At 47.4% G+C, this 22158-nt stretch overlaps 1 protein-coding gene across 2 annotated transcripts in view; it reads right to left on the bottom strand.

Annotated features, from left to right (window-relative positions):
• The window catches only part of ST3GAL2 (ST3 beta-galactoside alpha-2,3-sialyltransferase 2), a 46305-nt gene that overhangs the window by 3580 nt on the left and 20567 nt on the right, over nucleotides 1-22158 (bottom strand). For both annotated transcript variants that reach the window (XM_042968708.1, XM_042968709.1), the window contains exons 2-4: nucleotides 9564-10966; nucleotides 6470-6663; nucleotides 680-859 (exon numbers count right to left, since the gene is read on the bottom strand). In XM_042968708.1, the coding sequence (XP_042824642.1) occupies nucleotides 680-859; nucleotides 6470-6663; nucleotides 9564-9902 (713 nt within the window). In that variant the 5' untranslated portion in view covers nucleotides 9903-10966. The remainder of the gene's footprint in view (nucleotides 1-679; nucleotides 860-6469; nucleotides 6664-9563; nucleotides 10967-22158) is intronic.

Genomic DNA, 22158 nt, shown 5'->3' with positions numbered 1-22158 from the left:
ATGGCATGTGACTTGTACCTCAATAGAGATGCTAAAAAATACTTAGTGATGGGGTGCCTGAGTGGCTCAGTCAGTTAAGCATCCAACTTCAGCTCAGGTCATGATCTCACGGTTCATGAGTTCAAGCCCCATGTTGGGCTCTGTGCTGACAGCTTGGAGCCTGGAGCCCGCTTGGGATTCTGTGTCTCCCTCTCTTTCTGCCCTTCTCCCACTCCCACTGTGTCTCTCAAAAATAAATAAACATTAAAAATAAAAAAAAATACTTGGTGATGAAACTAATGTAATGTTGTATGTCAACCACACTTCAATAAAATAAAATAAAAAATGATATATTAAATTTCCTCAGGTTCCCAGCTATGATTGAGCAACTGCCTCTAAAGAAAATTCTCAGAATGCAGAACTCCCACAGTCAGGAGCCACCTCCTGGAAAGGAGACCAAAACCTTGCTACCCTTTCTACCTACAGGAAGCTGGCAGTCACTATGTAGGAGTGACACAGAACAACCTGTGGCCCCAGCTAACACACCACTTTGGGCTCTCCCTACTATTGCCTCCCTCTTCACCAGCCCCTCTCGGTCAAAATATTCAGTTAAAAGAATTCTAAGAGCCAATCCTTGGGAAGACTCCTCTCAAAATGCTCTGTCACCCACATTCCACTCCCAGTCAACAGAGCGACTTACAATCGGATCTGCCCCGTGGACAAAGCGCTGGCAATCCAGAGGAGGTCCAGGGCTTTGAAGGGCACCAACACAAAGCTGACATTGGCGGGCAGGTTCTTGGCACTCTCGGGGTACATGAAATGATGAGTGGTTCGGCTGCCAACATCCTGCTCAAAGCCCACGGTTGGCGCCTGATTCATCCTGTAAGGACAAGAGAGTGACATGAGAATAAACCGCCATAGAAAGTGGTACAAGATTTTTATCTTTTTTTAAAGTTTATTTCTTTCTTTATTTTTATTTATTTATTTATTTATTTACTTATTTATTATATGAAATTTATTGTCAAATTAGTTTCCATACATCTTTCTTTATTTTTAAATGTTTTTATTTTATTTTTTAGAGAGAGAGACAGAGCGTGAGCAGGGGAGGGGCAGAGAGAGATAGAAACAGACTCTGAAGCAGGCCAGGCTCTGAGCTGTCAGCAAAGGGCCCGATGCGGGGCTCAAACTCAGAACGGTGAGATCATGACCTAAGCTGAAGTAGGCTGCTTAACCGACTGAGCCACCCAGGTGCCCCATTAAAGTTTATTTATTTATTTTGAAAGACAGAGAGCAAGAGAGAAAGAGAGCAGGGGAGGGGCAGAGAGAGAGAGAGAGAGAGAGAGAGAGAGAGAGAGAGAGAGAGAGAAATCTCAAGCAAACTCTGCGATGTCAGCACACAGCCCCATGCGTGGCTTCCACGAACTGTGAGATCATGACCCAGGCCCAAACCAGAGTTAGATGTTTAACCAACTGAGCCACCCAGGTGCCCCTGTACAAGATTTTTACAGGACAATTTGGTTCTAGCCATCAAAAATATAAATGGGTGTACACTTTGATGCAGCAATTCCATTTCTTTTTTTAATTATTTTTTTAAAATACGCGTTTATATTTGAGAGAGAGAGGAGAGGGAGGGAGAGAGAGACAGTACATGAGCAGGGGATGGGCAGAGACAGAGACAGAGACAGACTCTGAAGCAGGCTCCAGGCTTTGAGCTGTCAGCACAGAGCCCGATGTGGGGCTCAAACTCACAAGCCATGAGATCCTGACCTGAGCCAAAGTCAGATGCTCAACCAACTGAGCCACCCAGGCGCCCCGTGGCAATTCCATTTCTAAGTATCTATCCTATAAAAATGGTTTCATAAGTCTGCAAAGACATGCGCACAAAGATATTCACTGCATTATTATTTACAGTAGTGAAAAGAAGAATCAATTTAACAATTAAGAACTGGTTGGGCCTCCTGGGTGGCTTGGTTGGTTAAGCGTCCAACTTTGGATCAGGTCATGATCTCACGGCTCGTGAGTTCAAGCCCTGCGTTGGGCTCTGTGCTGACAGCTCAGAGCCTGGAGCCTGCTTCGGATTCTGTGTCTCCCTCTCTCAGCCTCTCCCCTGCCCATGCTCTGTCTGTCTCTCTCTCAAAAATAAATACACATTAAAAAAGAGAACTGGTTAATACATTTTGGGACACTCATATAATAGAACACCATGTAGCCATGAGAATGAGTGAAATAGATTTACACGTGCTGGTAAGAAATAAGTCCAAGAGGTACTCAGTGAAAAAAAACAAGTAATGTGAGGTGTCTATCCCATTACCTTTTGAATACTACTATGTGCTGCAGGAGGGAATTAAGACAAAAGGAAAACTTGAAACTAGATAGTGTGATACCATTTTTTTGTAAAAAAAGAAAAGGAGGCACAGGGAGCAAAAGGAAGAAGGAAGAAAGAAAAAACATACTTTTATATATGAATAAAAAAATCTGGAAGAGTATTACAATTGGTAACAAAGGTTACTCTTGGGAAATGGGACGGGGAAGCGTAATTCATCTTTTAGTATATATCTTTCTTTTAAAAATGTTTTAATGTTTATTTATTTTTGAAAGACAGAGACAGAGATAGAGAGCAAGGTAAGGGGAGAGAGAGAGGGAGACACAGAATCTGAAGCAGGCCCCAGGCTCTGAGCTATCAGCACAGAGCCCGACGTGGGGCTCAAACTCATGAACTGTGAGATCATAACGTGAGCTGAAGTGGGATGCTTAACCGAATGAGTCACCCAGGCACCCTCTAGTATATATATTTCTGTGTTTTTCCCCCAATAACAACATATTTATTACTCTTACAATTTTTTTTTATTAAAGAAGAGAACAGCCTTCTACAGCTTCAACCTTACCTGGCTGTTCTGTCCTCTTTCCTAGAAGACGGTGGAAGCAAGATAAGAAGCTGAAGCATTCCCTCAACCCCTGAGCTGCATGGCAGCCTCTATTCCACCAGCACCAGCCCCTCTGTCCCTGTACGTCAGCTTCTTATCTGCCTTTCTGTTCCAAGGCCAGGAGGGATGCTCCAAGTTCTGACAGAGCCCACCTTGGCTGTCTGCTGGTGATGCGCAGTGTGGATGTGTCTCTCCCATGCTGCCATGGAAGAAGTCGGAAACCCAGAGTGGGCTCACCGTCCTCCTAGGTATAACAAGCCCAGTAGGCTTCTACTTCCTTTCAACTTGTGCAAAACATAGGATCAATAAAATCAAAGCTCCCTCTTTTGGTGAACATCTTCAAAACAGGTGATCCAGCTGTAAACACAAACCTGTCGGTCTTTTCTGCTATGACCGTCTATGAGAACATTCCTGTCTTGTGTGGACCACTTTGCAGAATCATGACCGCCTAGATAGATGACCATAACCTTGCCCTCCAATGGGGATAAAGGGACCTGGGAGAGAGGGAGCAAAGTCTCCATGTGCTTTCCCAGCTTTTTATGCCTATTCTGTAAAACCAGGATGAAGGTTACCTGTACTTAAAGTGGCTGGCACCACTCAGCTGGGCTGGGTAAAGACCTCCTGTGTCACTGGGGCTCCCACAATGCCTTCCTCCTGCCCACCTCCCCCTGATGACACGATACAGTAGGAGCACATCCAGGAGGCCCCACTGCTACCAGTCATATTGCTGTAGCTCTCTCGTTCCCTTCCCTTGAGGAATTGGAGGATGTTTGGAGTTGGAAAGCCATAAAGCCTGAGAACGGCCTGATTTAGAACTAGAGAGTGAGTCTTTGTTCTTGGCCACTTCAGTTCTAGTCTGGCTCAAACAGAAGCCTAGAATCTTTTCCGTAGGACCGACTGTGCTCTAGCCTCCATTTCTTTAGGTTAACTGCCCCTCTGCCTCCTGTCTGGGCACCCCTCTGTTTTCCTGGTCTTTAGGATTCAGAGATATTACCTCTTAGAAGAGCCTAAAAGTATACTTTCCCATTTATTAATGACAGTTTTCTGGGGCTACTAGAGCTCTACACACAGCACTGGTGTCCTATGGTCACCAGAGCCACACCCGGATCTGCCTTCTGCCACATCAGCCCTGGGGTCTGTGAGGAACAGATCAATTGGGATGGTGTTTCTCAGCTGCCTGGGATATGTAACGGGGTATCAGGAAGTGGACGACGTGGGTTGGTGACGCTCAAGTTGGCTGGGGCCTGGACTGGGTAGGAGCTGGGGTCAAGGTTCACTCTGGCGTGTACCTAAGAAATAACCTCCTCTCACTTGACATGGAGAGGCCAAACTGGTCCCACAGATCAAAGGGCTACAAGTGTCCCAGGTTGGCCTCTGAAGACAACCCCACTCCTCCCCACCCCCATCATCTGTAGCCACAGTCTTGAGGAAGTCCCTTCTTAGACCTGGCAGGCGGTATCATTGCCTCCACCTCCCTCAGGTCCCTCTCACTTGCTGGGCAGGCACCAACTTTCTAAAATCTGAGAACGAATGGAGTAAGAGTTCTAAAAAAGATGTTTCAGAGCCTCCAAGGTAGAAGGAAGGAACATGGCATGATTTTGAGGGCAGGATTTTGCTTTGAGGTTCTGATTCATTCTGGAGAAGCCAAGCCCTGGAAAGGGGCCAGACAGGACACAGGTTGAACTACATCTCCATGATTCAGGGGAAAAGCATTCTAGACTTCTATCTGTTTCTGGTTGCCTCTGCACCTGAGGGCAGAGGCAGGGGAATGGTGGATGTGCATTCATGCTTAGAGTTTGGTATCTGGTCACCTAGTCTCTTCCATTCACTCATGTATTAAGGTGAGCCTACGACTGCCAGGTGCTTGTTCTAGGTCTGCTGGCTGGCTAAGGCAGGACCAGCTCAACTCCATTTGAAGTTTTCAGCAGGGCTCAGAAGACATATAGGAGGAGGAGGCAGCCGGGGGTGGGATAGGGAAATATGGGTATAGCCATCATCTCACTGTAACTCAGCTTGGTGGGGTCTTATGTTGGTCTTGCCTCCAGGGACCAGGGAGGCATCCCCAGTGGTTCCAAACCAAGACATGCCTATAAGGAAAGAGTCACCTCCACTACCATCAGACTGTACACATCAGCAAAAAGCCAATTCAATCTGGGTCACCCCTTACACAAAGCAATTCTGGGGTCCATTCCAAAACGCACATCTCCTAACCTGGTCTCTGTGAGTGAACATCTGTGAATTCCTTTCTGTAGCCTGGCCTGACCAGGTACCACTAAGGTGTCATAGCGGCCAAGCCTTTTTCTCTGCTTCTACCCTGGAGGTTCCCAACCGCTACTGACATGCATAATGAAAGCATCCACTTAGCACAGGGGGCAGGGCAGCAGAGGCAGGAGATTCAGGCACTCAAGACCATTTCCCTGGGCTTCCCGAGAGTCCCAGGGCTGCACTGAAGTGATGGATGCCTCCTTCCCCACTCTCGGCCACTGTCTCAGGGTAGAGAGAGCCCCTTCTCCAGCAACCAGCTTGACTCCCTTACATTCTGAGTGCCAGCAGTTGGAGGATAGAGAGAATCTCAGGTGGTTCTGGGTTCCTGGATGGGGCCTAGCAGACCTCCTCTCCCCACCGCCCCCCGCCCCCCTTCTCAACATGAGAAAGGTTTTGCAAGGAATGGTGAAAGCCTCAGAGACATACTGCTGCCTGGGTGTTGCCATGGAAACAGCAACAGTTTCTAAGACAAAGCCCTTCCTTCGCCTCCTGGGAAACCTGGTCTTTCTGCAATGTTCATCATAAGAGATGCTTAGTGAAAACTCGGCATTTTCAGTATATTTACTCTCAAGTCTCTTTTTCCACCAAGGAGTGGGATGGAAGGATCCCCAGCATGGCATTTCCCATCCCCAAGTCTAAGGAGAAAGTCAGAAAACAGGATGAAAGTCAGGAACAGAATGAGCAGTCCATGTTGGAGTTTTAAGTCTCCCATACGTAGTCCCTGTTCACCTCCAGGCTCATAGCTCTGTGTCTTTGTCTGAAACGAATGTCTTTCCAACCCCTCTCCTTTCCTTAAGGCTGGGCAGAGATGTCTGGTGAATGAATCTGCCCCACATAATCTAAACCTTATCAAATAAAGGTGAGGGACAGCAGCCCAGAGCAAGCACTGAGCAGTTCTTCTTCCTGCCCAGGACCTCCATCTTCTGTGAGACTGCCAGGAGGAACCATCTGTGGCTATTAATCAAGACATTAGTGTGGGGCCTCACTCCTGGCTCAGCACTGAGGGGACCAGGCAGGTGGAAGTTCTCACCAGAAAACAACCAGTGGTCTACTCTTGGTTCTTTTCGGAGGAGTTCAGGACTCGAAACTGACTGCAGGCCTCAAGCAAAGTACAGAATGGGAATTCTGCCTCCCCATCTACCCAACAAATAAGAGTGAGACACTCAAGCCTTTATAGAAGGTTCTGGTACGGGAGGCTCACAGCAGCAGGCAACTCCTACACTGTCAGACAAGTCTATGGAGGCCAGTGCCTCCTTCTGGAGGCCTGTCCTGGGCCCACCCTTGGGCTCCCTGGGGCTCACCTCATGATGAAGTTGTGCCCATCCACATCCGGACCGTAGCCAGAGCCCCGCAGGTTGCCTGAGTTGCCCACCACGGCACAGCGCCGGCACTGGTGGGGGTCCCGGAAGCGGTAGGGGTTCTCGCCTGGCACTATCTGGAACAGCTTCTCCAGTACCTCGTTGGTATTGTGTGACTTGAACTGGGGCTGCAGCATCTGTGGACAGGAGGGAAGAAGGAAGGAGAGGGGCGGGTGAGCAGGGAGGGATTCCTGCCTGTCTCGCCTCTCTGCCTTCACCCTCTAATCTCAGTCAGGGAAAGGGAATTCTCTCTCGACAGTGAGGACATGCCCCCATTCCCACACAGTAAAGTTCCTTTCTGAGGCTAGTGCCCTTCTCATCAGGCGCAGGCTCTAACGCACTGGAGGGGACTCGGGGGTCAAGGGGTACCGCAGAGCAGAGAAACTTCCTGGGCTCCTCATGGCTGCAGAGGCCCCTGCTCTGCTGTCCTCTCAGGGAAGCTATGAGTCACAGGAAGAGTCATTTTGAGGAGCAGTTAATGTGGAAAACCCTGCTGAGCTTCAAGGGCTCATTCCCAACCCGCCTACAGAGGGCGCCTCTGGGACTGAGCCTGAGGACTCAGGGTTAGGAAAGCTCCATCTTGACGCAATATCCACAGGGATAAACTGGAGTCACCCCCTGAGCCCTAGGGGAGAGGAGAAGAGCAGGCAGAGAGGTACAGGAATTCTTTCAAAGTCAGAATGGCTGGAATGAAACTGGTTCCCTGTGCTTCCAACCACCAGTAACCGTAGAAGACCATGAAATGAAGCTGGGGCAGCCCTCAAATGCCAACACGCCAGGCAAGTAACTGCGCAGGAGTAAAGTGGCAGATGGGGCCTATGGCAAACAGGAGGCCCCATCAAAAAGGAGTGAGCTGACTGCTGGTGTGTTGTATCGTGAGCTCAAAAGCACCAAATTTTCCAGTTTTTCAAGAGAAGCTGAAAATATGGATTTCACGTGAAATATCCCAATTCCTAAATGTTAACTAATGCAAATATTTTAAAGTTTTTTTTTTTTTAATGTTTATTATTTTTTGAGAGAGAGAGAGAGAAACACACACACAGAGTCCAAGCAGGGGAGTGGTAGAGAGAGAGGAAGACACAGAATGCGAAGCAGGCTCCAGGCTCCGAGCTGTCAGTACAGAGCCTGACACAGGGCTTGAACTCACGAGCTGTGAGATCATGACCTAAGCTGGAATCGGGCACTTAACCAAGTGAGCCACCCAGGCGTCCCACTAATGCAAATATTTTAGAAATATTGAGCAGGGGCACCTGAGTGGCTCAGTCGATTAAGCATCCAACTCTTGATTTTGGCTCAGATGATGATCTCACGGTTTGTGAGTTTGAGCCCTGCATCGGGCTCTGCACTGACAGCGCGGAGCATGCTTGTGATTCTGTCTCCCTCTCTCTCTGCCCCTCCCCAGCTTGCTCTCTCTCTCTCAAAAATAAATAAAAATAAACTAAAAGAAAATATTGAGCAGACTGGACTTGAGTCACAGACCACAAATCAGTAGGGTAGAAACTAGGGCTTTAAAACGCTCTGTGGTCTGAACCATAATATGGGGAGTGTGGCTGAGCAGGAGCTGCTCAGGGGACAGAATAAATGAAGGGAATGGAGTAGGCCTGCTTCTCTGCCTCTTCTCTTAGCACAGGAGCACAGGAAAGGCTCTTGAGAACAAGAATACGAACTGAGTGTGGACAGGAAGCTAAGCTTGAGATAAGAATTTCTAAGTTCACAGCAAAAGGGAGTGACTTTGGGGAGCCAGAAAGAAATGGCTTCTGTGTCTTGGCTGAAGAATATGCTTGGTGCTTAAACAGCCCCGAGTTCCATCCCTCAGGGAAGGAAACCTGGCCTACCCATGGGTCTACTTCTGCCCAGGATCCTGCTCTGGTCCTAGGTGGCCACCACCTCAGGCAAGCTCTATGCACTATCTGAACCTTGATTTTCCTCACAAAATGAGGGCTGTGACTATGATTAACAGGCGGAACCCTTCGAGCGCTCCAGGCTGCCACAGGAATGGCCCCTGGGGCTCCTGGTGATCCTTGCTCTGTAGACCTCCCCATTCTTAGGGACTTGGACAGTCTGAGCCAGGAAGCAGGATCTGTGAGTTGTTCTGATAAGCCTGATCACAGGAGCTCCTCCTCACTGTCTCCCTGAATGTGAGGAAGAGTGGGGAGTCGTCATCTTCCCCATTTTCCAGCTGGGGAAACCAGGAGCTGACTCCCCAGTCCCCCAGCGGGGAATGAAGGTGGCCTGAGGGCCCTTGGGCTAAGCACTGACACTGCTCCACCTGACACAGTATGGCGATCAGATGGCCCAGGAAGAGCCTAGGGAGTGACATTCCAGAGATGACAAGGATGAGGTAAAGGGAGTTAAAAGGAGCAGAAAGGTGACAGGATCCAGAAAAGCAGGGAGCCTCGGGCATACCTGTCCTCTCATCCCCTGCCCCTCACCTCCCTTATCTCCCAAAGAAACTCACAATGTTTTCTTATCCTGGCCCAGAAGAAAGCCTCTTCCAGCAATTGTAGAAAACTAAGTGAGTGGCCCTCACGGTGTTTAAAATTCTTGTGAGCCAACATTTACAAATTAGGATATTTAGCAAAAAACTGTGGACTTCCAAGTTCTCTTAAGGGGTCAGAAGATCCAGCAGTGATGGGTCACATCCCTGCACAGCACAAGTTTGCTACAGCTGAGAGGGGTTGCCTCCTTTATAAAGGGCAGACATTCTCCCCGCCATGGTCCTTACCTCTCAGCATCTTCCTCCTTGGGGCCTGTATCTCCTGTGTTACCACCCTGGCCTAGTAGGCATTTCTGGTGTCTGCTCAGCCCCTACAGGCACTAAAAAGTGGTTCTCTCTCCTTCCAGGCCAAAGCTCACTCTGCCTTTCAGAATCTGTGACCCTACCAGATGGCTCTGGTCAAATGGACCGAATACTTTGTCAAGGCTCTGGGGGCCAGAAGGCAGAATGCCCAAATCCAAGAGGGGCTTGAAGAGTGACTCCCAAACCGGGGGACTGAGGGGGCAGCAAAGGGGAGGCAGGAGGGGCTGCAGCTCTCACCATCCACCACCTCTGGACATCTGGAGGCAGATCCATATTCTCTCGGGTCCACACAGGGGAAATGTTGCTGTTGAAGTGGCTATCGAACCAGTCAGAGGCTCCAGTGTCACCCATGCAGCGGCGGCAGGCACAGCTCTTGCCGGGGAGCCCCTCCTTGCTGAGGCGCTGCAGGCCAGCATAGCCAGGCACCAGCTTCACCCGGTGGGTCCCACCCAGGGTCCCCGAGTCCAGGTAGGGCAAGGTGGCCATGCTGTGGTGGGAGTAGGTGAAGAGCAGTGACATGATGAACACCAGCAGGAAGGCCACAGAGAGGAACCACACCCGCAGGGAGCACTTCATGGTTTGGCGCCCCGGGGGGCCAGACCACCAGCCTGGTGGGCAGTGGGGTGTCACCGTGGCCACTCCTTTCCCAGCCCACTGATGGGCCAGCCACAGCGTAGCCTGCCTCTTCTGGCACCACGTGCAAAGGGCATAGGGGCACGTGCTGAGGAGGGGACAGAGGCAGGGGTCCCTCACCACACCCTCCCTCTAGGCAAGGAGAAAGCACGTAGGCAGGAGTGGCTCCCCTGTCCCTGGGCCACTCGGGCCCCTGCTTATGGCTTCATCAGGTCTCTCTGTCACTAGCTGGGCCACAGAGGCTCTGATTCTCCCACTGCCCTGGTGAGGGGCAGGTCAGTCCATCCCAGCCCTCTAGTCCCTTGGGGTTGCTGGCTGCCAGCTCCGGGGGCCCCCCTCTTTGGTGGCTCGAAACGGTCCAGTCTGGAGCATTCGGAGTCCTTGTGGTTCATGAGCAGACACGGAGGCGGCCCCTCGTCCCCTGCAGTGGGGAAGCCTTTGAACCTCAATCACAGCAGAGAGCACATGAGCTTCAAGTGGTCTGGATTCCATCCAAGAGTTGTCCCCGCCTCAACTGGCCCTCCTGGGCCAAACCCTTCACCAGGGGAGGGAACGATGCCCCAGTCTTGAGAGAAGAAACCCAGGAAGCTCTGTGGGTGTCAGAAAACTCTCCTGCAGAGACCAAAATCCTCCTTGCATTAGGTTCTGCCCTTCCGCTTCCCATTCAAGGCGCTGCTCCCTTCTCCCAATGGTCACAGCCCCAACTGTGGTCGAAGAGGGGCTCACGGAGCTCCTGCTCCTGCTGAGAGGTCCTCCAGGGCCTGGGGACAGCTGCTGCTCAGTGGGGATCTGCTGTGAATGCCGTCTGGGTCAGCTGAGCGTGTGCCGAGCTCCCTGCCAGGGCCCAGGCCTCCTTGGTGCTGCTGGCCCAGCCTCACAGGCTGCTCTGCCCATCCCCACTCCCCTGAGGCCTGCTGTCCTGCTGTTAGCTCTCGCTAGCAGTAATCCCCTGGCAGGTTCCCCCTCGCTCTCGCTCTCGTCAGGCGCCAAGCTGCCGCAGCATGACCCTGAAATTGCAGAGAGGAAAAGTAATGTGCAGATAAATTGCACTCGCACACGCACGCGTGCATGCACACACACACACTCACTCTCTCTCTCTCTCTTTCCCGGCCCCACCCTCAAGTCCCAGAGGGGACAAGTTAGCAGGAGAGGAGACGCCCACTTAACCAAAGGGTGAACAAAAGAAAGGGCTCTCTCCTCTCACCACCCACAGATAGCTCTCAAGGGCTGCAGAGGAAGAGATTAGCCTACTCTCCTCACTTATTAGCCAGAAAGTAAACAAGGACATAAAGTGATTTCCCTGGAGTCCATGGCGAGTCACTGGAAGAACCAGGTTCAGAAAGTTCCTAATCCAGCTGTGTGAGGTTAATTCCAGGTGAAATTGAAGAGAAAATGGCCCAGAGAAAAGATCACAGGAGACTTGCCTGCAGGTATGGCTCCCCACCCTGGTGCTCTCTACCCTCTGAGGAGTTGTGAGAAACCCTTCTGGGCAAGAGAGGGGTCCATGGGGGAGGGCTGGGCCTCTGCCCTGGGATTTGCCCTCTCCTCTCCCCGGTGTGGGCTCTAGATGAAGCATTCCTGGGTTAGCTCAGTGAACTATTAACAATCCTTCCAGCTCTGGTGTCAGGATGCAGGGGTGTTGGGCTCAGAGCCCCAACCACACAGTCATCTAGACAGTTACCTTCATCTGTATGTTTGGATGAAGTGAATGCCAGGGTCCCTGGGGACATGGGCAATCTGAGGCCTTAGGCTGCCCTGGTGGGCAATAGCAGGAAGAAGAGGCTAGCAGTTTAGGGAGGGGCCCTAAGGAAAGGAATTTGGATCCATGCCATGTGCAAGGGAGGCTAGGCAAAAGTCAGGGACAAGTTTGAGAGTGGAGGCCGTGGGCCCTGGCTCCATGCCATAGGGATCACTTAAATCTGGCTGCCTGCCTGTCCCCACCAGCTCTTCTCCAAATCCAGTTAGTCCCAGTTCTGACCTGGCCCCTGGGCACCACAGCCCTTTGCTGAAAGCTCCAGCTCCAGCCAGCCCTTCCAGGGTCCTCTGGCTGCTGCCAGCAGCTTCAGAGAAGGCCTCTCAGACTGTGTTCAAGGACCTTAGCTGCCCTCTCCACTCATGGCAGCTCAAATTTCTGGAGCCGAGCCAAACCACAAAGCCATCGGGGAATGGAACTAGCACATTCCAATAAGGAAGACACCGTTCTGGGTGAGGAAACAGTGATCACAGAAGTAAAGGAATTTGCCTAAGGTCACACTCTTGTGAGTGGAGGTGATATCTGTGTCCAGGTCTATCTGATTCCAAAGCCTGTGACAGGCCAGGGCACAGAAAGAGGCCTGTGACTTCTTCCAACTACCAAGGGGTTCCGGGACGAGTGACAAGCAGACACAGAGGTGGTTTCTAGGGCCTAAAGCAAAGCTTCCCCAACATGTCTCACCCAGGGTGACTGGCTCTGATTCCCAGGGGGCCCAACAGCACGGGTTCCAAGGTGCTTTGCTTCTGATGTTTTTTTACTGCACCTGTTTGGAAGGCGAGATTCTAGGCATAGCCTTTGGCTGATTGTCTGTAAATAGGAAGCCAGGTCATTGTCTCTTTCAATTCCCTCTTTGCCCCTTTCTATGCCCAACATCTGAAGAAAAGCACTTGGTTTTACAGGGTCCTGCTCCTAACATCCTGTGACCCAGCGAGAGCCAACCACAAAGCAAGTGGCTAAGGGAGGCGGTGACTTTCCAAGAAGACCTGGTTTCTGGTGGGCAGCCCATGGTGGCCATTGAAGGTCGGGGCTGGGCAGAAGTTGGCACAGGAGGCTCCAAAGGAAATGTCTCCCCTGTTGGAGAAGTAACTCCTTGGGATTCCAGCTCAACAAAGGGGGCATCTGAGGTAACCAGCTACCTTGTGGGGGAGAAGAAAAGTCCTGGTTTCATCAATGTGTTGGGGAAAGGCAGAGAAGTGGGGTAACCAGCAAAAGCCCTTGCTTTGCAAACCCCATGGCCAGGCTGTTCCTGGGAGCTTGAGCAGCTCAACATGTGTCGAGGGCAGAGACACAGGGAGGAATTGTTGCTACCTGGAACTAAGAAACATCAGAGGCCCCTCAACATGCACCCCAAACCCCAGAAGTCACCCAGTGCTGACCCTTGAGAAGTACTTTCATGCATCTTGTTTCCTCCAGTGGACTCCGCGTGCCCTTCAGGTGCTCATTGCCTAATTCTGATTTCTTCCCTCACAGCTGCTCTGATCTTTCCCGTGAAGCCCAGGCACACACACACCAAGAGAACAAAGTTGGAGGGAAGGCACGTGCTCTGGTACCCAAAAGGGAAGTAGACCATTCTTCCGGACCCACCTGGCTGCTGGGGACTTGTTTGTTCATTCAGCAGATACTTAAAGGGCTAGTACTGGGCATGGGGACAATGCGGGACAGGACACACCCATCCTGTCCTCACAGAGCTTCTGGTCTAGTGGCAAATACAAAGGGAAATTACAGGGAGCCAGGAGAGAGAACAAAGAACGCAAAGAGAATGAGGAGGAAGCAAGACTGACCTGATAAACATAGAACAAATGGGCCCATGAAGCAGGCGGGGGTGGTGAGGGTGTCAGAGACGAAGGCACAGAAGGCTGAGGGTGACCACAGAGGGCTTTGAAGGGATTAGGATTTATTATGAATCTGATGGCAGGGTTTGTAAATCATGAGCTGATTTACATTTTAAAATGGGCTCTTGGAGGAATTAAAAAAAAATCTATTTCAGCACCCCCCTCTGGTAACCAGTTTATTCTCTATAGTTAAGAGTCTGTTCCTTGGTTTGTCTCTCTCTTTTTTTTCCATTTGCTCATTTGTTTTGTTTCTTAAATTCCACTTATGAGTGAGATCATATGGCATTTGTCTTTCTCTCACTGAATTATTTCACTTTTATCCATTCATCTATTGATGGACATGGGCTGCTTTCATAATTTGGCTATTGTAAATAATGCTGCAATAAACAAAGGGGTGCATGTATCCCTTTGAATCAGTGTTTTTGTATTTTTTGGGTAAATACACAGTAGTGCAATTGCTGGATCATAGGGTAGTACTATATATACATACACACACACACACACACGTATATATGTATATATGAATGTGTATTTATTTATTTATTCATTTATTTATTTATTTTAAGTAGGCTTCCTGTGCAGCACAGAGCCCAATGTAGAACTTGAACTCACGACCGACCTCAAGACCTGAGCTGAGATCAAGAGTGGAACCTTTAACTGGCTCAGCCACTCAGGCAACCCAGTTCTATTTTTAACTTTCTGAGGAACCTCTATACTGTTTTCCACAGTGGCTGCACCAGTTTACATTCCTACCAACAGTACATGAGTGTTCCTTTTTCTCCACATCCTTGCCAACACTTGTTTCTTGTGTTGTTGACTTTAGCCATTCTGACAGGTGGGAGGTGATATCTCATTGTAGTTTTGATTTGTACTTTCCTGATGATAAGTGATGTTGAGCAGCTTTTCATGTGTCTGCTGACCATCTGTATGTGTTCTTTGGAGAAATGTCTGTTATGTATTCTGCCAACTAAAAAAAAATTTTTTTAATGTTTACTTATTTTTGAGAGACAGAGAGAGACAGAGCACAGGCAGGGGAGGGGCAGAGATAGGGAGACACAGAAGCTGAAGCAGGTTCCAGGCTCTGAGCTGTCAGCACAGAGCCTGATGTAGGGCCCAAACCCACCAATTGTGAGATCATGACCTGAGTTGAAGTCGGAAGCTTAACCAACTGAGCCACCTAGGTGCCCCTGACCATTTTTTAATTGGATTATCTGTTTTTTGGGTGTTGATTTGTATAATAAGTTCTTTATGTATTTTGGATACTAACCCTTTTAGTTTTGTTGATTGCTTCCTTCATTGGGCAGCTTTTTATTTTGATGTAGTCCCAATAATTTATTTTTGCTTTTATTTCTCTTGCCTCAGGAGACATATCTAGAAAAATGTTGCTATGGCCAATGTCACAGACATTATTGCTTGCACTGTCTTCCAGGATTTTTGTGGGGAAATTAAAAAAAAAACTAACAGTACCAAGAATTGGCAGAGGATATGGAGTATTAAGAACACTCACACATCACTATTAGGACAATAAGTTGGTACAATGCTTTGGAAGATAATGTGGTACTACCTAATAAAGACAGACATAAGAATATCCCAGTGGTGTTTTGTGTTTTTTAAAAGAGAAATTAAAAACCATCTTTCTCACAAAAAAACATGGTGTGGGAACAGAATGCAAGAGTAGAAATTTTCCTCAGTTGTCCTGGGCTAATTTATTTTATGACTTCCTTTGTGTGAGTATCTTCAGAGATAAATCTTCCTGAGGTATGGGTGGGAATGAATGCTTTCTCATTGAAAGGCTAAATATTTAGAATCACTGAATAACAAATCCAGGGAATTTAGCCTGCTTGTCATTTTAAGCAGATTTAAAGCTTAAGGTGAAGCCTGACAACAGGTTAAATATACTGTTTCATTCCCCCCCCCCCTCCCAAATCTCACTCCCACTTGGGACAATCTATTTTTTCCACTGGGGTTTAATTCATATCCAATAAAATGCAGTGGTCTTTCAATGTAAAGCTTGATGAATTTTTACCTATGTGCACATCTGTGTAGCCACCCATTAGAAAACAGAGAGCAATTTCTATCACCCCAGAAAGCTCCCTTGTGCTCCTTTCCCATCAATATCCTGCAGTCCACCACTTTTCTGATTTCTGTCACCATATGTTACATTTAATTGCTCTTGAAATTCATAGAAACACCTATTATGTGTTCTTGTATGTCTGGCTTCGTTTGCTCAGTGGAGTGTTCTGGAGGTTCGTCCATACTGTACGTATCTGTAGTCTGTTCTTTTCCATGTTTGGAAATCTGAGTTGCTTCCAATTTTGGGTTGTTATGAATACAGCTGCCCTGAACTTCTTGTATACGTCTTTTTGTAGACACTTACTCTTATTTCTCTTGGGTAAATACCTGGGAGTGGAATTACTGGGTCATAGGGAAGGTGTATGCTAAACTTTACTAGAAATTATCAAACAGTGTTTCAAAGTGGCTGTAGCATTTTACATTTCCACCAGTGGTATATGAGAGTCCCATTTGTTCCATGTTCTTGAAATTTTCTATCTTTAAAATTTTAGGCCTCCTGGCAGGTGTGTAATCAACTCTAGTATTTCTACTACCAGGTACATATGGACATGTGCACCAAAAGACATACAAGGATGTTGAAGACACCACTTGGTAATAACCGAAAAATGCAAACAACCCAAATGTCCCTCAGAATAAAAAGGGTAATTTGTGGTACATTCATGTCATATAGAAAAAATGATTGAACTCTAGTTTCAGACATCAATAGGGATGAATATGACCAAAAAATGACTATGTTGAGCAAGAAAAGTAAGTCATGGATGAATGCCAGTAGTCGGAGTTCATAAAAAGTTCAAAAGTATGCAAAGCTAAGCATATGCTTCTGTCTATATATAGAAGATAAAACAATAGAGAAAATCAAAGAAATAATGTAAAATTCGGGAAATTCCTCTGAAGGGACAGGAAGGTAGGTAAGATCAAGGAGGGGCTTACAGAGGCTTCAGAAGTATTGGGTAATGTATTACTCCTTAACTTAGGTGGTGGAAACAGTCTTTTCTATTTTCATTCTTTTTTTAAAATTTATTTTGAGAGAGACAGCAAGAGAGAAAGTGCACACGAGTGAGCAAGCAGCGGAGGAGCAGAGAGGGAGAGAGAATCCCAATCAACCTCCATGCTCAGTGCAGAGCCTGATGTGGGGCTCGATCTCATGAACCATGAGATCATGACCTGAGCTGAAATTACGAGTCGGATGCTTAACTGACTGAGCCATCCAGGTGCTCCTATTTTCATTCTTTTTTTTTTTTTTTAATTTTTTTAACGTTTATTTATTTTTGAGAGAGAGTGATACAGAGCATGAGCGGGGGAGGACCAGAGAGTGGGAGACACAGAATCAGAAGCAAGCTCCAGGCTCTGGGCTGTCAGCACAGAGCCTGACCCGCGCGGGGTTCAAACCATCAACTGTGAGAACATGACCTGAGCTGAAGTCAGACACCCCTATTTTCATTCTTTAAAGACAGAGAGAGAGAGAGAGAGAGAGAGAGAGCATGTGTGTATACACATGATATGAAATTTCCAGAATAGGCAAATCCATAAAGCAGTAGTTGCCTAGGGGGAGTTGGGGAGTGACTGCTAATGGGTATGGGGTTGCCTTCTGGGTGATGAAATGTTCTAAAATCGTTTGTGGTGATGGATGCATAACCATGTAAGTAGACTAAAACCCACTGAATTGTACCCTCAAAATGAGTGAACTGTATGGTATGTGAATTATAACTCAATAAAGGTGTTGCCAGAAAAAAAAAAAGAAATTAAGAATGGAATGAAGTGGAATGGGGGTTAAGTTGAGAGATACTGCAGAATATTTGTATGCTGGTAGAGGAAAAAGTTAATGCTGCAGGAAAAAGAATACAGTGGAGAAGCCAAATCCTTGATAGTAAGAAGGGGTGGGAGCTGGACCTACACGGAGAGGGTCTGCCTAAGAAACAGGAAGCAAAGCAGAGTCAGGGCACAGACACAGGGAGGGATTCGGCAGTAGGAAAATGAGGGTCTCTTCATTGTTGGGGTTGGAGATTTACAGAGACCAGATGTGAAACAGGCTTCTAAGAGAGAAGGGAAGTCACATGAGAAATTTAGTAGGTGGCAGAGCAATGCTGCCTGGTTTGCGGTCACAAATTAGCATATTTGGTAAGACTGCTGAACAATAAATGTCCCCTAAATGGCTGACCGAGCTTAGGATGCTGAGAATGAACTGAGGAACTGGTGACCGGAATCCAGAACATCAGGGGCAGCATGGGCCTTGAAGAATGGATGGTCTCCCTCCCCTACACCTTCTATCAATCAAGGGATGCATGCTTGAGCAACCAATACAAGCTAAAGGGGGCCTTTAGTTTACAGGTAGAGGAGAGGAAAAGGAGGTGTATGGGATTGAGCAGCAAAGGCTGCTCCAAAAGGAGAACAGGGAGGATTGGCTTTTGGAGGCTAGGGTGGTTTTAGAACTTCTCCTCTGGTCAGTTCCCAGAAGACAAGCCATCGAATTAACCTAATGAAGCACAGGATAGCACAGCCTCAGACCAGCGCAGCTGAACACAATCTTCTTGGCAGGCAGAGAAAAGAAATGTCAAAATAAGGCTTGGAGGATGGGGGGGGGGGGGGGCTTGAATCTGGAAGGAATGGGGAGAAGGAAAAAAAACCCAGCAAGACGCTGACAAAGTACCCTCTTTCCACCCACTGTCACACAGCCTGAGGACGTGTTCCAGAGTCTTAATATGAAGGCATCAAACCACAGATTACTCACACTGCATGATGCTATATGAGTTTCTGAGCATTTGGGGGCATAGCCTCTCATTTAGTATTCACAGAAGTCTCAAGACTAACTGAACGAGGTCATCCAGACAGTAAGTGACGGAGTTTTAATGCCAACCAGGCCTGATGGCTCCGAGGCCAGTGCTCCTGCCACAAGCACCCACTGGCTACCAGAGAGGCTCTTCCCACTAACTGGGGTACAACAATTGAAAGGTTCCCCGTGCCCCAGATCCCGGCCAACCTAGCAACCCAGCAAACTCCCCGCCTCCCTGCCTACCCTGGCAGAAGGTGCCTGGGGCAAAGGGGGGCGGGGGCAGTCATTGTTTTGAGGAAGAGACCTGATAGTCTCAAACCCAGTGAGGCATGCCCTTGAAGTGCCTGAGAACTGGTGGCTTCACCTTCGCGTGTTCAGCTAAGTGAAGTCATCTCATTGCAATATCCTAGCACCAGCCTCTGGCACAGGCCCATCACAGTTATCCTAGTGACTCAGGCCCTCCTTGCACCCCAGTTATATACCCTCGGGCAGCCTCTGTCTCTTGAGCGCCTCCCTTCCTTGACTTGACATCCAGTCGGGCTCAGCTCTGCTGGTGCTGGTGCTGCTGCTGCTGCTGGTGCTGGTGCTGCTGCTGCTCAGAGTTAGCAGTCAGGAAACCAGAGCTCATGAGCGAACAAATTTCCTCAAATCCACAGCCATCACTCTCGCTAACTTTAAATTAGGTCCTAAAAAATAAACCACCAGTCTTCACTATGAGAGGACCAATGTTGCCCCTTAAGAGGCAGGCTCTTGGGGGAGGACTGCTGGGCTCTGAGGTGTGGGAGTGGGTGGGGCAGAGGGAGCACCACGATGTGCTCCACTCTGGCCCAGCTCTGCTCCACACTCATGGGGTCCCAACGTGGTTTGTTTTCATCAGGGAAAGGTCCAGGAATTCACTATACATATCCATACTAGGGAAGAAAGAAAAGTCTAGAAAAACAACATTATCTCAAGAGCTGAGCAGACAAGGCCAGACATAAACAGTTGGGAAGAGAGGAAAAGATGAGGCAAGGAACAGAAAGTCATTTAAAGAACAGAACCACCTGGTGACAAAGGCTAAAAGCCTTTCCTGATAAGGCCCTGAGTCTCACTGATAGGCGTCTCCAAGCTCCAGACCACTTATTGCTTTTTTTTTTTTCCACTTACTGCTTTTTACCCAATATGATAGAGTTTTTTTTTTTTTTTTTTTGGAAACATGAATGTAATCCATTATATTTATGTATTTGGACTTCTGTTATTACCTTACTTTGTGTTTTCTCTTTACGATTTCTTTAGTTCTTTTTTCTTTTCCTGACTTCTGTTGGATTGGCATGCTTTGTTCTCCCTGATACCCCCATTCTTTTTCCTCCTGTCTTAAAAATTATATTTCTCTTTTTTTAGTGGTTAAATTGTTAGCATATATACATTTTTTAAAAAATGAAGTCTGCAAGTTTTTAGCCACGCTATCCCCTTGAACAAGGCAACAACTTGGTGTGATTTAACAATGAAATTCCCTACTTCATTATACCTTATTCTTCCCTGACAATGTGGTCAACAATTTTAACTTTTTTTTTTTTTTTAATTAAAAAACAAATTAGACACTGGATTTTTGTGTGTTTCGTCATCTGTGGCAGGCACTGCTGGTTGCCTACCAGCAGCTACTCCCCTTTTTTCTTGCCAACAGAGTCCTGATTTTGTTCAGGCAACAAAGGAGCCAGTCCCAGGAGATGAGGCAAGCCTAGTCAAGGCCAAGCACAGTAAGTCTGTTCCCTTTTATCTGGAATTGGTCTAAGGATGGATCAGCCCGGGCCAATGAGACATAAGGAGATGTCTGCAGGGGCTTTCTTGGAAAGGTTCTCTTTCCTAACAAAGAGGCACATTCAAAACTTCCTCTTAGCTAGCATCTCCTTGCCTTCCTGCTTGGGATGCTACAGGGTAATGACACAATGCATGGAGCTGCAGCAGCCATCTCAAAACCATGAGGAGAGAGATCTTTCACCCTGAGGATGGCAGAGCAGAAAAATGGAATGATCTAGGGTCCTTCATGTCAATACTGGACTACTGCCCCAACCCTGGAATTTCCTATCTCCATATTTCTCATCATAAGCAAATTAAGTATTTTTTTAGAGTTTAAGTCACTGTGGGTTATTCTTTTACTTGTAGCAGAAAGCATCATGATATACTGTCCTATAGTTAAATTTATCAACATTATGTGTCAATTTCTGTGCTCCATGATGGTGCTAACAACCTGCTCCTTTTCCCAGGTTTACTTTTCTTCTTGATGAAGTATACCTTTAGTAGATCTTTTAGCAAAGGCCTGTAGGTGATAAAACTGCCTTAGCATGTTCAGAAATACCTTTAATTTTACCTCGTTCTTGAATGATAGTGGGGTGGAGAGTTCTAGCTTCCCTAAGATACCCCTCTATCATCTTCTGGTGTCTAAGTTGATGTGGTGTACATTAGCCTAATTGTCATTCCTTTGAATTCTTGTTTGCTCAGGTAGTTTTTAACATTTTCTCTTTATTTTTGCCTGCTGTTTCACTATATTATGCCTAGATATCTATTTATTGTTTGGTACTCATGCTGTCTCTTCAGTCCTGGAATTTTCAGCCATTTTCTCTTCAAATATTAATTCCTTGCCGTTTTCTTGACCCATATCTGGAATTCCTATTAGGTACATGCCAAGCCTGTCAATCTGTCCTCCACATCTACGTTGTGTTCTAGATGGAGTCCTCGATATTATCTTCCAATTCATGAATTCTGTGTCCAGGCTAGAGTTTTATCTATTGTTTCAAATTCAAATGACACTATTTTTCACTGCTAGAATTTTTAGTACTTTTCATACTGACATCTTCCTGTTTCTTTTTCCTTTTGTAGCTTCATTTTCTTTAATGGATTTAACGTTTCCTTATCTCTTTGAGGGTCTCTTTTTTTTTAAGTTTATTTATTTATTTGGAGAGAGAGAGAGAGAGAGAGAGAGAGAGAGAGAGAGAGAGAGAAAGGGAGGGAGGGAGATAGAATGTGAGCAGGGGAGGGACAGAGAGGGGTGGGGAGAGAGAATCCTAAACAGGCTCCACACTGTCAGCACAGAGCCCAATGCAGCGCTCGATCTCACAGACTGTGAGATCATGACCTAAGCTGAAATCAAGAGTTCGCAATTGGGGGTGCCTGGATGGCTCAGTCGGTTAAGCATCCGACTTTGGCTCAGGTCATGATCTCAAGGTTTGAGCCCCACATTGGGCTCTGTGCTGATAGTTCAGAGCCTGGAGCCTGCTTTGGATTCTATATCTCCCTCTCTCTGTGCCCCACCTCTGCTTGCGCTCTGTCTCTCAAAAATGAATAAATGTTTAAAAAAATGTTTTTTAAAAAAGAGTCCACACTTAACCCACTGAGCCACCCAGGCGCCTCTAAAGACATTCTCTAATTACTCTGTTATTTTCATTTCTTCTGAGGTAAATTTTTTTTATTTGTATTGGTTCCTTTTTTCTCATTAGTTGCCCCATATGTTTCTAAACTTTAGTGTATAAATTCATCTTATCTGTTATACTTTACTTTTGCCTCCCTGTCTAGAGGTTTTCACCTTTGTCTCCCCAGGTCCTCTGGCTCTAGGATCAACTCTTATGGCACTCACTCAGCTTAGGTCCAGGATGTGAGGTTCTTTCTCCCTAGGCAAGCATCTTTATAAGTCGTAGCCCCAGAGCAGGGTTGGAAACTTTTTTTTACCTACTTTTCCAGCCCCTGAGTTCAAGCAGTGTACAAACTCTAATTCTATGCTTCATGTGGAGAACTTTA

The sequence above is a fragment of the Panthera tigris genome, chromosome E2 (assembly GCF_018350195.1).
Source record: "Panthera tigris isolate Pti1 chromosome E2, P.tigris_Pti1_mat1.1, whole genome shotgun sequence".
NCBI lineage: Eukaryota > Metazoa > Chordata > Mammalia > Carnivora > Felidae > Panthera > Panthera tigris.
This window is presented reverse-complemented; position numbering and strand designations above follow the sequence as displayed.